Here is an 18,971-nt window from a genome sequence, read left to right as displayed (position 1 = left end):
AAATTGGACTTTGAATACTGATGTAAGAGACCTGAAATGAAAGTTTGAATGTTTTATTCATAGAAATACTTAAATAAAATAGACAATCACCCTTGTTTCTAGGATCAATAATTTATTATTTTTTTTCTTTTTTTTTTTACATTTTGCAATTTGTTACAGGAGAAGAAACACTTGCTAATGGAAGTGACGTGTTTTTGAACCATTTTCCAAGGTAATGGAAAAAGATAAGCATATTCCCTAGGATGCACATCAATGACTAAGCTGCCAATATTAAATCAATTGAAGCAAGTGCAGTCCCTATTTAAACCTTGTATAAATTAATTTAAGGACTCTCCTTCTCCTACAGGAAGACTAAATTGTAGCATCTAATTTTCTTTTTTATTTTTTTTTAATCCTGAAGTCTCAACCTTTTCTCTCTCTCTATTTCATCTGCAAAAAGTCAAACAGGCTGAAGCCAAAGCCACAGAACAGATTCTGTGCCAAGGTTCCTTCTATTCCTGGTGATTTCCTCAGTTCCCTCCTGTCCCAAAAAGGAAACAAAAGACTCCCAAGTTTTCTGAAAACCAGATTCTCTGCATGACAGTGCATTCATTGCATTGCCACAGGATGGGCCACAGTGGATGTTCTCCTAGCAAACAAATCACTACCAAGGTACAAAGAATTAGAAATGAACTCGGTAAAAATGCTCCTAACGTTTTCCCCAGTGGTGTAGCAACCACAATCCTACTTTCCTTCCACAAAAAATAGAGATATATATATATTTTTTTATAAATACATTTTAATACAGACAATTCTGTTTCTATGCCAAGGAAGAAAAAAAAGTCACATTCAAACAGGTTTGCTGGGTAAGATACAAGCAGACACCAGAGCAGGAGGAGCACAGGGGGGTTTTGGGGGGGCTGCAGACACACAAACACCATTTCACCCACTGACCAGTGATGGGGAGAACAACTGAGCTGCAAGGTGACACCTGGAGCATCACACCCCTGAAATAAATCAGGAATCCCCATGTGGATTAAATGATATGAACTCTCAGTGGTATTTCACATTAATACTAAAAAGGCTCTGTAAATTTAGGCAGTGTTCACGCTGGGGGTAGAGAGAAGAACCACGAGCAGGAGCTCCCAGCTGCCTCAGACACAGGAGAAAATCGAGTCACTCACCAGCTCTTGGGTCCAAATAGCTGAAATTAATTCTTTTTTCTGTCCTTGTCCTCCTTTCCCTCACCTTTCCTCCCCGAATGCAAAAAAAACCTGCCCAAATTTTGTGCCATACACACAGTTCCAGCTGCTGCCCCACAGCCCCAAACAACAGCAAGGATTTCTATGGTTTTCCTTCCTAATCAGATCTAATTAAAACTGAGCTGTTAACCATCTTTTCCAGGTTATGAATAATTAATAGGGCATTTTTATAATACTCACTAAATATGCCAGTTGGCTATTAGCATTTTCTTACCTTAAATAGCCCCAATCTTTGCATGACTAAGAGTTCCCTTTAACTTTTGCCATGAAGATTTGGGTTAATTTTTTATATAGGATAATTCTCAATATACTTGAACAGTTTTTTCCCCAAACTGAAGGGATTTGGAAGTTGGTAGCCTGCATGTTTCACACTCAGCCAGCCACCACTGTGACACCACACAAGATTTTTGGAATAAAACTCAGAGGACAGAGGTGGAAAACAGAACATCTTACCGACCTGCTCAAAAAAAACCAAAAAAAAACCAGAACACAGAGAGAGATTATGAGCAAGAACTAAACCCCAGCAGATTGTTTTCAACCCCAGAGAGACTTTCTACACTAAAATAAATAAATAAATAAACTCCTCTGAGTCAGGCAGGGTGGATCATTCAGTTATTTCAGAAATGTCACCACGTAACGGATAATTCACAGAAAAACAATTTTGGCTTTTGCCACTGAACTGAGAGCAAAGTTTCTAGGCTTTTCAACCACAGCTAAAAATGTGTTAATTCTAAAAAAAAGAAATTATTCTTTCCCTTGCCGTGGAAGTGTGAGTTGTTAGACTGTGCAGCTCACCATGAATGTATTGCTGCTTTTCTTAAAAACCCTGACTACTAAAGGAATCCAAGAGTGACAAAGTGAAAAAAAAAAATATGTCAAATTATAATTTCCCCTGAAAGAATGTGTTGAGCTGTAATTTCCCTGTCTCTCAGAAAAAAATTATGTCACTATTAGCACTCAGAGAGAGTCAGTTTCTTTTTTCCAAGATTAAGTCACTGTGTAAAGCACACACTTAATCCTGTTTTATGACAGGAAACAGCCGGGCATTATTAGCAGATAATCTTGGGGAGCTCTTGGATGTTTTCTTTCACTTTCAGAAAGTCAGATCCCAAATTGCCAGGCTGGCTTGTTAAAACACAGCTGGAGTGCTAATTAAAGTCATGTTTAAATGAGATCAAGGAAGAAAATACAACAATTCTTTTTTTTTTATCCCAGAGCCAATATTTGGTAATTTCGCAATGAACTTCCCAAAGTAAACCCAACAGTGATGAATGTTAAAATACAAACTAATAGCTAGTCAAGAAGATTAATAAATTCTTCTGTGAACAATGCTGCTAAGACTTCATTCTCAACTGGTTTATAATAATAATCAGCTGCCAATTTATGGGAAAAAAAAATGTGGGTTTCACAACGGGGCAGCAAACTCAGCTCCTTTCCAGAAGGAAGTTGAAATTATTGGGTGCTGCACAAAGTTTGGTCTTTAACAAGAAATTCTGAAGGTGTTTTTTTCAAGCAAAACAAGGAGATAAGTGGCATTAAAACAGCAACTCTACAGCCAAATGTTTTTTGAAGATTTTTTTTTTTTAAATGCTGTTTATGTGCCTCATGTCAACACCTCGTGTGATGCTGCTGCACGACCAGGTGGGAAAGGAACAAAATCTCCCTCCTGGACAGGGATTCCCACATGTTTGTGAAGATTGTGGATGTGCATGACCTTGAGGAAATGCTAACAAAGAGTTCCCAAGTGAAACAGAGAGAGAACAGTGATAACTGCCTCAGTGGGACACAGGAAAAAGCACCTTCACTGCATTTCCCACAGAAAGTTCTGCTGTTTGCCTTGGTTTAGGAATCAGAATTTGTTGCTTGTGGCAAATTCTGGGATTTTTAATTTGAGTAAAGTTGTCCCGGCTAAAATCGGTTGAAATTGATTTTATCGAAAATGTCCAATCTTTATTTCTGGCTTAAAATATTCCTAATAATATTAAGCAACAAACTCACTCAGTGTATTATCTCCCATAGGATTCACACTAAATTTTCTGTGAGGCTGGAATTATTGCATACATAATCTGAACTATAAAAGATTTCAGGAGAGGAGCAGCTGATAATTCATCCTCTTGTGTTTAACCTCAAACCTACCCTAGAAAAATGTCAGAAATTCCATCCACACTCTGCACTCTTGACTTTCTCTTGGGTCTTTTATAAGGGGCATGTCTAGCACTCAAATTTCCCTTGATTACAGTAAAATTTTTATGGAATTACTCTTTTTTTTATATAAGTCTTGAAAGGAGGTAGCATAAAAAAGGAGCAGAACATGACGGTTTCAGAGGAAACTCCATCAAATTACCCAAGAGTCCACACCAAGGTACAACTGAGCTCATCCCAGCATATTACATATATGACTGGCAATTCTGGGAAAATTCCATTCCTAAAAGACTTTTAAAAATCTTTTGTACACAAGTGACTGTTATGAACAACAGGTGAAAAATAACTCCCTCCCAAAAAAACCCTGTACAGGGTGGTATTTATAAACATACACTCTATTTTGTCTTTAAATTAACATTTTTTTCTCCTGCAAATTGGAACAAAACCCAGAAATACTTAAAACTTGCAAAATGTCATTGGATATATGATTTAACAGCCCTGATTAAAAAAAAAATAAAAAAGAAAAAGGCTGGGGGAGGAATGAAAACTTTCTGAAACTATTTTCATCTTTAGTAATTATTGTGCTATAAAATTAACGGTCAGTAGCTCAAAGTATTGCACAAATAATGATTAAATCCTTTGTCTCTCTCAAACTGATCAGTCAGCTGTAGGCGACTGGTATGATTTAACACACTAGAGACAAAAAATAGTGATAAATACAAGTCTCACTGTGCTAAGAATTACTACAAGCTACTACTTGTGTAAAATCAGTGAACTTGACACACGTTTGTAGCTACCAAGCTCAATAAAAACTGTGCTGTAACCTAAATTCACTGTGTTTTTAAATAAAAAAAAAACAACCTGCCTCCTCTCTCAGCAGTCAAAAAAAGCCAAATACAAACGGTGACACATTGAAAAGTGACCACAACCCCAAGAAGAGCACAAAAACCTCCCTTGTCCTTAGTTAGGCTACACTTGGAATTGTTTGTGGTCCTGTCTGACGCAGGCTGCGACTACAGAGATGCACGACTGGAAAAACGGTATTTTTTATAAAAATTATTACAATTATTACACCTATTCCGAGGCTAACATAGAATGTTCCACTTCAACTCACAGAAACAGACATGGAGACATCAAGTATTTATAGCAATATCTACAGACTGCAACTGTCTTTTATTTTTTGTTGGGTTTTTTTATTTTTTTTTTTTTTTTAAGTATCAGTGAACTGACCTTCAGAGTAAGGGTTTCATGACAACAGGTCACCCCACACTAGTTTATTCTTGGTGTTTCTATTTCTTGGGCTAAATTGGTGTTTAACTTCTTCCAGAATCTGAAGAGAGAATTTTTGTGCTAATTTTTTTCCTGCATGTTAAAGTTGCTGATTATAAGATTTAGTATCACCTGTATTAATATCTGATGAGAAACATTTTTAACAAAGGGGAAATGCTGTCTTAACCTCCTTTAAATGCAGATATAAGTAGAAAATTGGAAATTCCACACTCCTCAGCTGTCCTAGACAATTAAAATGTTGCTCTAAGAAGCAGTGTTGAAGTCCTGATCTTGGTATCGAGCAGAGATGAAAGAAAATAGACATGGGAAATGTGTGGCATGAAAAGGCTGACTGTTAAAAAAAAGCAAAAATCCTTCTGGTTTTCCTGATTATTCTGCAAAAACCTGAAATTAATGGAATGTACTTATGGAGGTTCATAGACCCACAGTGCCATTTTACCCTCATCTGAAATGTAAAAGGAGTGTAAATGTAAAAACACCCAATTAACACAGCTCTGTCACTGAACCTCTGCTCCTCATTGCAGGTTTTGGTGTTTCCAAGGTCAAACAGAACATGGCACAGAAGGATCAAAACTAAAAGATGAAATACTCATGGAAAGAGCCAATCTGAGGATGAAATCTTGCCTCTGTGAGATGTTTTGCTCGATATTTTCAACAGGCTGGACAAGTTAAATTGGCCTTTGAAGCATTCACAAAGAGAAACAACCACCCAAACCTCTGCCTTTGCACCCATCCCCTCCCATGGTTTCTCTGATTACATTCTTTGGGAAAGCAATCCTAAAAGATACTCGAGGGCAAGAACATGAATTCACAGAATAAAGGAAGAAACCCCTCAGGTCCCACAAGGCCATTTTCAAAGCAGACACTTAAAAAGAACTTAGGGATATCCAAAGATCATTTTAGCTTAAAACCTCTGAAGAACCGGGTCTGCTTCAAAGCTCAAAAAGGGATGTCATGAAACTCCTACTGTGGCAAAGAGTCCTTGGTTGGCGGGTCCTTGTCCAGGTGACATTGCAGGCAGCAGAGCTGGAGGTTTTGGGATCCCTGACGACTTCCAGAGGGAAGGGGGAGGCCAGTGCAGCCAGGGCCAGTCCAGCCCACGCTCAAGGTCCTCCACTGTATGAATAATCTGCCTTGTTGTGCATCACCAGCTTGTTGTCTACAAAGTAGAAACTGTCCGACTGTGTCTCGTAGGGATGCAGGATCATCTCTCGAACTGTGAGGGGGAAAGAAAGAAAACAAAAATCCAATAAAATTAAGGGTGATGCTCCATGCTGGGCTCAAGCACTGTTTAGTGTCACCCAAGCAGCTGCAAAATCGGGTGAAAAATCAAAACCCAAATGGGAATTGCCCAACCCGCTCCTTGCTGGAGTTTTTTGAACAATTCAAGCATAATCATGGAATTTTTATGTTGGAAAAGCCCTCTAAGGCCTTAAAATCCAACCTAAATTCACTAAACCCTTGTGCCACATCCACACTTTCTTTGAACACTTTCAGGGATGAAGAGTGCTCATAATCCAAATACATTAAGGCATCACAGAACAAGAACCCATTACATTTTGACTTGGGGTTCTTTTTGTTTTGTTTTTAAAAACAGTGATAAAGCAGCAAATTCAAAGTAAATTTGTTCTGGCCTGACAGCAGGGCCTCCTTGTGTTTTCCACAGATTGTAATATTAGTGCTGACACACACAATTAGGGGCTGTAAAGAGGAAGATCACAGAGATTTAGTGCTTGTGCTATTGTGTCTTGGGAGAGAGGAGAGAAAATAAAAGTTATGTTCATACTAAAACCTCTCAAGCTCACAATATAGCACATCAAACATTAAAAGAGATCATAACATTTAAGTTATCAATTTATTGGATGTCTTTTTAATCTTCTTTTTTTTGCTTGTTTTATAACACAATTATCTTTTTTTCTCCCTGATATCAAAGCTTCCCTTTTATGAATTAAAAAAAAATCTAAGCAACTGCCTCGTGTGTGATGAGATACATCCTACTAGAAAATAAAATCAGTGTTAACATAGATATAAAAGGATGAATTATTCCACCCAACCCACTCTCTAGAGACAGCTTTTAAGAAAGGGCTCCCCCCAAAACCACCTCAGATGAACATCATGGTGTGACAAGCCAGAAATGAAAGTTTATAATTAAAGAGCTTACTGAGATCCTCCGAGAGCTGGGGGAATTCATAGATGTGCTCACAAGTATTTTTACTGCTGGGGATGCAGAAGCCAAATTCAAAATCAAAACTTTTCAGCAGCTGGTCACGGAAGTAATGCCTCTCAATCATACGGAAATTATTAATGGGTTTGTCCCCTACTGTGAATTCCACCCTGAAAAAGAAGGGTAAAACTGATGTGAGCTTTTACGCTTCAGTAAGATCTGCACCATTCCTGAAAGGCAGAAGAGCTCTGAAAAAAAAAAAAAAAAAAAAAAAAAAAAAAAAAAAAAAAAAGCCAAAAATATAAAGCAACAGTGCTAATCATTAATGTTTCCTCTTTCACTTAAAGCATTCTACAGGGACACACCACACCATTAGATAAATATCTTAAAGCTCATCCAATTTCACCCCTGCCATGGGCAGGGACATCTTCCACTATCACAGGTTGCTCCAAGCTCCATCCAGCCCAGCCTTGGACACCTCCAGGGATAGAACAGCCACAGATTCTCCGGGAAACTTGTGCCAGGCCCTCCCCACCCTCCGAGGGAGCAACTTCTTCCCAATATCCCATCTAACCCTGCCCTCTGGCACTGGGAAGCCATTCCCTATGTCCTGTCACTCCAGCTCCTTTCCAAAAGTCCCCTTCCAGCTCTCTTGGAGTCCTTTCAGGCACTGGAAGATGCTCTAAGGTCTCCCCAGAGCTTTCTCTTCTTTGGAGAGTCTCCCCACTTTATTTTGCCTCATTTATCTTCAGCACCAGGCTGAGAAACAGCCTCGAGTGACAGAGGAGGCCAGACACTTGGAGACCCTCATAACAAATGAGAGTTCAATCAACCTCCTGGCAGGATGAACATGGAAGAGATGGGGTGTTTTTCCCTGATATTTCAGTTGTTTTTTGGGCTAGGCAGAGGAGGAGTTACTCACGTGGCTCCCACTTGCCGCAGCCGGAGAAAGGCCGGGGTGAACTGGTAGCGCACGAAGCGCCCGGCGTTGGGGTCCACGTCCTTCCTGTCATTGTGCTCCCGCTCTGCAAAAAGCCCAGGGAAAGCTCTGTCAGAGCTGCCTGAGAGTCAGAAACTCAGGGGAAATATTTGTGGGGGTGTTCTTGAGTCACGTAAGCCAGGAAACCACCCTTGTCCTGTCCTGAGGTGTCCACCACTGGTCACTCAGAGATGGAATGTTGCAAGATGGGCTTTGGTTTGAGTGATTTTTTTATCTTTTGGATTTCTATTCCTCATCTATTGCTCCTACCTCATGTCAGGACTGCAGAGTGGCTCTGAACAAGCCATTTCCCCTTAGCATGCTTGGTTTGCTATCTATAAGCTACAGAAAACTTCCTCTCACCTGCAGGGAGGTGGGGAAGGGTTAAAAGTGCTTGGCCAGGAAAAGAGAGTTGCCCTGGGTTTTTATCACCACTGGCAACAGGCAACACTTGAATGCTTACAAGTAACACCTAAAAATTAATTAAACACACACACACAAAAAAAAAAAGGCAAATGTTCAGTTTGTTTAATTTGCCCGTTGGCAGTTTCTCCTTTTTGGAAATACCGTTTTCCTGACTCCTCAGTGAGAGATGTTAAACTAACAGCTCAACTATGTGCAGGGGGCACAAACTGGTGAACAGCCAAGAAAAAAAGCACCCAGTGATCTCCTCCTCCTCCTCTGCTCCTGTTTACAACATCCATCTGTCCCTTCCCATCACAGATGGCAACAGGAAGAGCACAGCAGCAGCCAGCTCTGCTCACCCTGTTGGTACAAAGAGACACCTGAGAAACATTCCTGCTGCAAGACAGGTCTCCAGCCCTCCTGCAGTGGAGAGATTCTGCTACTTTTGGGAAATGAATGAATTAAAAGGGGTAGGGAAAGGCAAAAGAAACTGTTTGTTCATGGAAACCTTATTTTGTGTGTGCACTCACCTGAAGCTGCTGGCTTGGTGATTTCAAACAAGACTGTGCCAGATTCCATGTCCCGGATTTTGAACCTGGTGAAGTCTATCTTGTAAACATTTTCCTCTGGAGTGCACAAATAATCTGCAGGGGGGAAGCAAATTTAAATGAAGGCTGCCCTGAAACAGCAGGAATTTCTGGCTGTTCTCTGGAGGCCACACACCAGCAGTGAGAGCAGCATCTCCACTACTGCCTGATTTAATTCAAAACTGATGTCTCTGAAGACATTCTCAGTTCTGGAGGCTCACACTGCCCTGCTCAGACAGGACAGGGGAAAGAATTCTCTCCCCCAACACACCGAGGCCATCACCTTTTCCCAGCTCTGTGCCAGCAACTTCTGCACCCATTTCCTCCCAGGGTATTGAGACTAGTCAGCACCTCCATCAAATCCCAGCCTTTCCAGTGTTAAGAGGCTTTGCCTGTTTTAAAAACTGCCCTGTGGCAGAATGTGAGGGCTAAGCAGCTTTGGGAGCCCTAAGCCGACTGCACTTAACTGGAACAGGAGTCTCCTCCCCTGTGCCACCTCCCTGCTCCAGCCCCCTGCAGACAAAGGGTGGCCTCTTCTCTCCACTGATGCTCATCCCACACCAGGGTTTGTTTCCCTCAGCACTGAAAATTATGTTGAAGGAAAACAAGGAGTGGAGCCCTTCCCTGCTTTGGGTATCTTTGAGAGAAAGTGATGGAATCACAGAATCCTGAAGGTTGGAAAAGCCCTCTAAGATCATCAAGCCCAACTTTTCTCTCTGCACTGCTGTGTGTCACCATTAACCATGTCCCAAGTGCCACATCCACAGGCCTTTTCAGCACTTCCAGAGATGAGGATTCCTCTACTAAAATCCCCCCAGTTTTGGCCTTCAGCCTTGCTGTGCCCTGAGCCAGCTCCTGGCACAGGCATCCTCCTCCTCCCTGGGGAAGGAGCACACAGAGCACAGATTGAAAGCAGCTCCAATAACTTAGTCTACCCTGACAAATCTAAAGAAATGCTCTATCTGGACAAGTCAGGTCAACTTTCAAACGAGAGCACATTTGATTGTTGTAGGAGACTGGTTCTGGAGGTTCCAAGGTGAAAATAATACTTTAACATTCTAATTTGAAGCACTTTCTCAGCTACTAATTCCTGGTGTTAATCTGAGCTGATCACTTATTTCTGCCTGCTTTCCTATTTCTGAAACACCAACAAATCCATCCACCTGAGGCTTAGTCACTGACTACCTAAAAACAAGTTACGAGTGCTCAGAGCTCAGACCTGCCCATGCCAACCCAACTTCAGCACAGGGCTAAGAAATCCAGGGCCACTGTGAGAGACTTCTGAGCTCCTGGGCACCAACACCTGCCACCAGCACTTTCCTAGAAGCCTTTTATTCCTTCCAAATCTCCAGAATTTGGAGAACTGTCCAAGTAAACTCAGTACAAGGAGCAGAGGTGTTAAATGTTCTCCCTGGACAGTTTTACTGCTCTCCAACAACCCCATATGGTGAATGCTCAGAGGAATGCCAGAGAATTTGTGGATGCCCCATCCCTGGAAGTGCTCAAGGCCAGGCTGGATGGGGCTTGGAGCAACCTGGTCTAGTGGGAGGTGTCCCTGCATGGCAGAAGGGATGGAAGAGAATGATCTTCAAGGCCTCTCTTAAGCCAAAACACTGAGATTCTGCAATTCTATAAATGGCTGTCCAGAGAGAGGACAGTGTTCAAAGCATCCCTGGCATTTGGCAGGGATTTCCCCTTCCCTATCAACACAGCACGAGGAAAAACTGACAGCAGCACTCACCCTGTCAGGAAGAACAAACTAAAAGCTCGACCTTTTTACTACCACAAGAAAACACAAGCCTGTATTTGGTCAAATATCCCAAAAACTGCAAAAAAAAAAATCTTCTTTTGTGTCTTTAACAGCAGCCAAGAAGACAAGATATGAATTTTAACCCAGCCCTTGCCTTAGGCCCTGATGTTTAGCATTCCTCAGGGAGGTGTCCTGCAATTACACCGCGATTTTAGGCTCTGACACATCAGGTACCCCAGTTCCTAACCCGTCCCACAACTTCCCAGCTCCGAGCACCAGCATGCAAAACACAAACTGATGGAAGCAGGCACAGCTTCCCAGAGCTCTCCTTCCCCTTCCTAAGCCCATGGACACTGCCTGTTCCCTGGGAAGGCTGTTGGGAACAGGCAGCAGTTGCCCGGGAGCCCAGGACACCTTCCCTGGAGCACGCTGGCAAATCTGAAGCCTCGTTTGTCTGCAAGTTAATTATTAAGTGTTTCTACTCCTGCAGAATTCCTGCCCATCCAGCACCATGGCAACAGCTTTATCCCCCTCCTTGGCAGCAGCGTTGCTGCAGTAACAGTGTCCATGACTCATCTGGAGCAGAGGAGAGCCAAGCAGAGCCTCCAAAGAGGAGTAAACCCCGGGTAGAATCCCCACCAGGCTCCTGCTCATTGATGTCTGCACCCCTATATTGTTATTTTCCAACTCTTTTTTTGCCCTGATAATATTTTAAACCCTTTTTATTTGTGTTTTGGTTTTTTTTTTTTTTTTTTTTTTTTTTTTTTTTTTTTTTTTTTTTTTTTTTAATCAGCATGCCAATATACAACTGGGTGCCATCCAGGAAGATCAGCTGCCAGAATACTGCAATCAAGGGGGTTTTTTTCCTCCTCTGGCAGTGCCCAGTCTCCTAGAAAGGAAAAAAAAAAAAAAAAAAAAACAAACCCAGAGGAATATATATTCCTCTCAGTCTGTATTCCATTTGTTTCTGCTATTCCTGCTCAAAAATCAATCAAAGTAGCCACGTGCTGGTTTTTTCCCCTCAACACGTAACCAGAGCCTGAGGCTGCACTGGAAAGTCTTATTGGGAATGGGCTGCTTGCAATTGGCAGATCCTTCTGCTTAGCTGAGCACTGTCAGATTTGCTAATCTCATCACACACACACTTATTTTTAAATTACTGTAGGGCCCAGTTGCCCACACTTCCGTGACTCACTTAAATGTATCATCTGCTTCCCTTATCCAAATTCACCGTCGCCACGACTCGGGGAAGGGAGGCAGCAGCCGTGGTTATTTTAGCTGGGAATGAGGCAGATCAAACCTCCACAAACCTCCTGGGTTGGTCTCTCAGGACAGAATATTTTCTTGTTTCTTCCACTTCCCCTGAAGCAAGTTGTGCTGTTTTTCCCTGTTAAGAACTGAGCCATCGTGGTGCGTCCCTGAGCCCTCAGTACTCACCTGCTTTAGGGATGAAGGCATGGACACAGCAGCACTGCCATAGAAAACCCAGCAGATTGGTTCTTAATCCTAAAGTACCCACATTTAGTAGTGCAAAAAGAAAAGGTCACAAAAGAGGAGTACTTCCTACCCTTTCCTAAAGCCCAGGGAATTGTCATGTCCCAGACCTCTATCCCCAAACCCTTCCTGAAAACAATTCCCCTGGTATTAGCAGCCACTTGTCCCTCACACCATTCCTGATGGTGCCTCTCCAGCTTCTTTCCCACAACCTCTGGATCATGCCCAAAGATCTGCAACTCCCCACTTCTAGAGACAAGTTCTATCTTAAGACTTATCACAGTTGTGAAGAGTTTGGATCACAACCAACACCACTGTGGTGGTCTGAGGCAGCAGCAGAGGAGATTGGCTTCCTGAATATGGCTCAATTCCTTCACAATTCCAATTCCCTTTGTAGGAAAAAGTGATTCCAAAGTGACCCCAAACAGTTCAGTGTTTTCTAGTTTTGCCCCCAGAATCAGCAGGTGCTCCTTCCCCTGGTACAGCTCTGAGGTGATATTTCCACTGCCTAATGCAGGGAAGAGACAGTTTTTATCCAGGAAACCTTCCTGCCCTCCCAAACCCAACCAAGATTACAAAACCAACCAGCAGAGCAGCCTGGACAATGCCAGCAGGCACTGCCTGTGAACACTGGCACGTCCTGAGCCCTGGTGCATAATTCCAGGTGTGTATTTTAGCAGCTGGCATTACAGAGGAGCACAAAAGGTGAGGGATAAGGATAATACAGTGCTAAATAACACAGGAAAGCAAACAAAGGCACTTTCTCCTCTGGACCTCTCCCTGTCATTTAAATGCACGAGATCAGGTTTGATCCTCATCACAGACAGCTAAAATTTGATCCTACATTTCCAAATTCTCTTTGCAACCACCCCACCAGGCACATTTTAGCACAAGCTCACGGGCAATAGGATTCACACTCTTTGTTGTTCTCCTTTCAAGATGCCTTCTCCATCTCTGCAATCAGGAGGAAGCACGTGTCCCCTCTCACAGACACCAGGGATATTTCTGTGCTCATCAGAGTCTAATCTCAGATGGGGCAGCTCCTATTTTAAGGCCTCAAGAGCCCACTAAGGAAAGCAGAGTGCAGCCAGGGTAAGAAAGAACTGAAAATCTGCTCCTGGAAATGGGTGTAAATCAGGAGGATGCTGTACAAGAGACTGAGGCAAGAGCAGTGACTTGTAACAGGAATTTCTCTCCCTGACACAGACAACAATAATTTAGGGAAGGGATGAGAAGGCTCCTGTAGTTATACAGCCCATTTCCTAACCTGCATTAACCAACAAGGTCAGGAGCTATTTTGAAGCCAACTCCCAGGACGTAAGCCAGGTATAAAGCCAAGACAACTGCAGGGGAATTGCCAGGAGCTGGAGATTAGGAGATTATCAGATTGAAGAGTCTCAGGAGGAAACAAAAATAGCCCAGACCCCACGAAGAGGCCAAGCAGTGACGCAGGACACGGAGCAGGACCTGAGGGGAAGGCAGGGCAGGTTTCAGGTGCTATTGATACACCTGCCCAGACAACCTGGGTTCAGTTAAAAAAAAAAAAAAAAAAATAAACCATCTCCCTGCCCTCTGCCTCAGCAGTTCAAGCCCTATGAAACCAAGTCAGCCAGGAAACAGGATCTACTCCTTTAAAACACATTCCCTCCAACCCAAACCATGGGGTTTGGAGAACCAAAGACAGGGGAGGGAAGCAGCTCCCCTCTGACCTAGCTCTGGAATTAGGTTGTTGCAGAATCCCAAAGGGAAAATCCTGCACCAGAAGGATCCCACAGGGGCTTTTCCACAGCAGCACATTTACTGTCAAGGAAGCAGAGGGATTTAGGCCAGGAGGCTCCAGGCTGAGGCACTTCCCAAGGTCCCCAGAGCCCCTCAGTTGCTAAGCCCTACTGCACAGCTCACCAGGCTCTGATTTGTGTGGCAGCCTGCTCATCTCTTTTCTCTCTTTTTTTCAGTTTTAGCTAGAGCTTTCCAGACTTCGCCCTCTCACAATTAATTCGATCACAGCCCTGCAGCCTGTGGATGGAGCTGCTCTTCTTCCCCCATTTCCAAGGCACCCAAACACTTTCTCCTGCCCCCCTTTTCACGCTGATTGCATTCAAAGTCTGGAACCATGTGCACAACATCAACTAAATCAGCTATTTTTGGGCTGAGCCAAAGCCAAGCTCTGCCCAGGCCCTCAGGCTGACTCCCTCAGCTTTCCTCTTACCTTTGCCATTTCCACCAGGGATGGCCCAAACCCACAACCCTGGGAGAAGGAGGAATCCCACACCATACACACCCCAAATGTGCTGCCCCTGGGGATGTTAACAGCCCATATTGCACTGTGAGACTCTGGGAAACACAGAGCCCTGGAAAAGCTCACAGCCTGTGTGGGATGCTGATGGAAGGGTCGTGGGGAGAGCAGCTTGGCACAGCTCTGGGATGTGGCTCTGCAACGAGAAATCAGCACGTCAAAACACAGCCACACATCACAGCCCTGGACACGGCAGAACAGGGATTTATTAACCTCGCAGACAGGCACAGCTCCTCAGAGCTCACAGTCAAATACATTCTCCCCATTAACTGGGGAGGGAAGTCATGGTCCACGAGTGGCTCTGAAGATGGATTCATGCACATCTGCCTCACATTCCTATTAGTGCCTCCCTCTCTCCTTGCCTATCCAAACCCCATGGATTTAGAAATGGATTTGAACATGGATCCTGGATGGTTTAGCTTTACAAGACTTGAACTGCTGAGGCAGAGGGCAGGGGAAGAGTTTATTTGGGTTTTTCTCTTTAATCAACTGTACGAAACTGGTATGAAAGTCCCCCAAGAAGGGTCTAGCCTGCCTAACATCAAGGCAGTCCTGTGCCAAGCTGGCCTTTAGCTAAAGCTGCCTAGAGAAGTCTCAGAGAAATCCCAAGTGACAGCTCGAGGAAGAGATTACTTTCAGAAATGATTACGTGTGTGTTCCTTATTTTTAGGGTTTGTTTTGAAACTGTTTCCGAGCATGTAATCAATGATTTAACCCCTTAGTTCACTAAAATAAAATCTGTTAAAATGTAAGATTTGATCTGGTATTACAGACAAAGTGTGCAGGTGATAAGCAGGGCAGCCTCAGAGGCTGGAGCTCGTCTTTTGTTACACATCTGACTCCTCTGATCCTCTGGCTGCCTCAGTAATTAATTGCAATTTGAACTGAGCTCTGCCCCACTCCTTTGCTAATCTTAAATTAATCACGTCATGAGCTTTTTCCGCTTTTCCCAACCACAGTTGTGACAAATCTCGCTAATTGCAAAGGAAATGGTTCTCTCGCCTTTACACCTGATCCAGCTGGAGCAGAGCCAGAGCCAGCCTGGCCAGAAAGCCCAGATATCCCAGGGCAGAATCCCAAATCCATCAGGCTGGACCCCAGCGTGCCCGGAAACGTTGTGGGACCGGAGCAGCCAGGGAATTTCACATTGGAAGGACGCAAAATGTGCAGGGCAGTTCACACAACTCCCCAGTTAAGCTTATTAGAAGCACATTAGGAGCAGAGGCCAGCTGGCTCCTGTGGCTGCCCACAGAGCCACATCCTGCCTCGCCACCCTCCCAGCCCAGCCACCTCACATTTGGTCAGCTGCACCTACTGGGAGAGCAAAGTCCAGCTGTGCTGCCTGATGGAAAGGTGATTAGGGAGGAATCCTTCCCTGTCAGGCTGCTGAGGCACTGGCACGGGTTGGGCAGAGAAGCTGTGGCTGCCCCATATCCCTGGAAGTGTTCAAGGAAAGGCTGGATGAGGCTTGGAGCAACCTCATCTAGTGGAAGGTGTTCTGTTCTTGGTGAGGCAGTTGGAACAAGGTGGTTTTTAAGGTTCCCTCCAAACCAAGCCATTCTGTGCTACAGCCAGAATTCCACCTCTCCCTGCACAACCTGGAAGGCTGTTCCTAGTGTGTGCATTTCTAAAACACACCCTCCTGTGGTACCAAGCCCTGCTGGGCTTTGGCTGATGAAGCAGCCCTAAAACACAGCCAGCCCTCCCCAGGTGCCAGGCAGGACACAGTTTAATGCAGTCCCTCGACAGTGTGAGCTGTCGTGCTACTGGCCTGTGTATGAGTTTGGATAAAGATGGATTATCCTCTCTCTGGAACAACAAAGGGCATCCAGGGCACCAGGACATTTCTGTTGCAGCCCCACCACCAACACCTCCTTCAACTTCAAACTGTGAAAGGTAGAATTGCTGCAACAGGGTGTGGTGTCTGCCCTGACACTCAGCACGTCCAAAATGCTGGGGCAGCTGTGAACTTTTCTCTCACAGCCTGGTCCTTCCTCCTCCCCTATCTGAAGCAGAGGAGTGGAACAGTTTCACATGGCTATTTTTGGCTACCTGTTTTTAAGGGTGTAGAAACGAGTAAAGGCCATAGAATGCCCAAAATAATCATTAGATATGATTATTAAAGATTAAAGATACGAAAAATATTTTTTGCTTCCTGTTAAACCCACCAGGAGGAAAACTGAGCTTGAGAAGGGAAGCTGCAAACTGATCCTGGGTGATAAGAAACAATCTGTTCAACATGGATGTACTGTTTACCTCTGTCCCCAAACTCACTGAGGGTTTCAGGTGTGGAGAACATTTCCTGTCTCTCACACATCCAGCAGAACAGGAAGCACTTCCCATGGTAAGCCTGGGGCATCATCACAGTGCTTGGCTCTGTTCAGCATGACCCATCTGCACCCCTGGTACCAGCAAGTCTCATAGCAGGAGGGGAACACAACATTTTCATGCATTTCACATCCTCCCTGTGCTCCAGAGCACTCTGACCCAGGCTTGGAAGAGGCAGACAACAACCAGCTCTGCTCCAAGCCTGGCTCACCAGCTCCCTGGGAAGGCAGGAGCTCACCAACAGCATGAACCACCATCCCCACTGATGCCACACAAGGTGACATCAGGGTGTGGGGTGGCCCTGTCACCTCTAGACAGCCCTGGCCAGGGCAGGGACACAGAGGCTGCCATGAAGTGAGCACACAGTGCTTCACACAGCCATTGCCTGGATGCACTATCCAGCTGAGGATGCTGGCAGGATGCTTCAGTGCCTGCTGCGTGGCTCTCCCTGCCACAGGCAGGGGATTTCTGGGCACTGAATCACGCAGCTGCACCAGCAGAGCAGCTCAGCTCACAGAAAGGGACCCAAAGGTCCCCAGCAACAGCAGCCCCTCTCAGAGGAGCCTCTGTAAGCCCTTCCTGAGGGCTGACAGGAATCCCTGCCGGGCTGTCCTCCTCCCATCCTGCTCACACAGCAGCCCCAGGGGCTGCCTGCACGCACCAGCACCCACAGCCGCATCCTTCCTCTCCGGGGCTGTGACACAGGCTGGGGCTGTGACACACACAGCTGGCTTTGAGGCCACATCACACAGCACTGCGAGGCACAGGGAGCACGGCCAGACCCCAGGCCAGCCCAGAGAGACAACCCAAAGGTCCTAGGACATGGAAAAAGGACTTTTTGGGACACCAGGGCAGATTGTCTCTGGGCATTGTTGAGGCCAGGCTGGCTTGAGGCACACACATTCCCATGGAATGGTTTGGGTTGGAAGGGACCTTAAAAACCATCTGGTTCCAACTCCCTGCCATGGGCAGGGACACCTTCCACCAGCCCAGGTTGCTTCAAGCCCTGTCCAACCTCATCTTGAACGCTTCCAAAGATAGAGCAGCCACAGCTTCTCTGTGCCAGGGCCCCGCCACTCTCCCAGGGAGGAATTTCTCCCTAATATCTAATCTAAACCTGCTCTCTATCAGTGTGAAGCCATTCCCCCCTGTCCTGGCCTTTCCCCAGCCCCGTGTGCTGCTGTCCCGAGCTCTTCTGGCAAGCACAACAGCCCCTCCAGCCACACACTCCCACCACCACCTCCAAGATGCCCTCAGGACCACAGGTGCTATACTGGACAGGGGGAAACTGGGCTGGGGGGCTGCTGTGAAGTCCCCCCATGCTGTGCCCAGGGATCCAGCCCATCCCATGGCCGTGGGCACAGGGTGGGAGCTCCATTGGGGCGCAGGCACAGGGAACGGGTGATGGGGAGAGCCAGGAGCATCCCAACACCGACCTCCCACCAGAGTTGGGGGGCTGCATCCCCAGCTCCGAGCAGCCCCTCGTCCTTTCCATGGTACCCAGCCCTCCGTGGTGCCACATCCCGGTGCGGACCCTGTCCCCTGCGGTGCTGCATCCCCACTTCTTGTCCCCCGGGAAGAGAGGGGACCGGTTCCCCTTTTCCCTCTGGCTTAGCCCCCTTGAAAGGCGGAACGGCTCCTCTTTCCCCCCCTGTTTAGACCCCTCGGAAAGGAGGACCGGCTGCTCTTTTTCCCCCCGGGAAAAGCCCCCCAGGGACACGCTCGCCATCCTCCCCCCGCCCGCCGCCATCCCCGGTACGCACCGCTGGTGACCCGCTGCAGCCCCAGCACGTCGTCGGGCCCGATGAGCGCCTTTCGGCCCAGCTCCTCCTCGGTCCTGGCCGCCGCCGCCCCGGCCCCGCCGCTCTTCTTCACCTTCATGGCCCCTCCGCCGCCGCCGCCGCCGGTGTGAGCGGCCCCGGCCCCGCTGCGCGCCGCCGCACCGGGAGGGGCATCGCCATCACCGCCCCCGGCCCGCCCCGCCCGGCAGCGCCGCCCGGCTCCGCGGGGAGGGGAGGAACCAGGGCAAGGGAGGAAAGCGGCTCCCCCCCCCGTGCTGCTGCCAGGGGCTCAGGGCAAACCCTTTTTGCTGGAGGAGACTGGGGTATCCCCCCTCCGCCATGGGGTCCAGCCCCTCAATGAGCGCAGGTGAGGTGGGGACAGACCCCACACCTGGCCCAGGACACAGGGACACCCGCCCCAAGCGCCCTCAGACCGACACACAATGGAGGAGCTGGACCCCGCTAAGCTGGGCTGTCCCCGGGGCTCTGCAACCACGGATGGGATAGACCCCGG

At 46.3% G+C, this 18,971-nt stretch overlaps 1 protein-coding gene across 1 annotated transcript; it reads right to left on the bottom strand.

The window, feature by feature from the left end:
- Positions 1 to 369: 369 nt before the first annotated feature.
- UNC119 (unc-119 lipid binding chaperone) lies at positions 370 to 18,557 on the bottom strand (the record flags this gene model as incomplete). The annotated part of the gene is made up of 5 exons (XM_083875334.1): positions 370 to 5,889; positions 6,835 to 7,007; positions 7,760 to 7,862; positions 8,752 to 8,865; positions 18,440 to 18,557. 5 exons carry the CDS (start codon positions 18,555 to 18,557, stop codon positions 5,777 to 5,779), a joined length of 621 nt encoding a protein of 206 aa, XP_083731460.1. The 3' UTR covers positions 370 to 5,776.
- Between the last annotated feature and the right edge of the window lie 414 nt (positions 18,558 to 18,971).

This window comes from Zosterops lateralis (assembly GCF_965231275.1).
Source record: "Zosterops lateralis genome assembly, chromosome: 19".
Classification (NCBI taxonomy): domain Eukaryota; kingdom Metazoa; phylum Chordata; class Aves; order Passeriformes; family Zosteropidae; genus Zosterops; species Zosterops lateralis.
The sequence above is the reverse complement of the archived record's forward strand: the minus strand, read 5'-3'. Positions and strand labels throughout refer to the sequence as shown.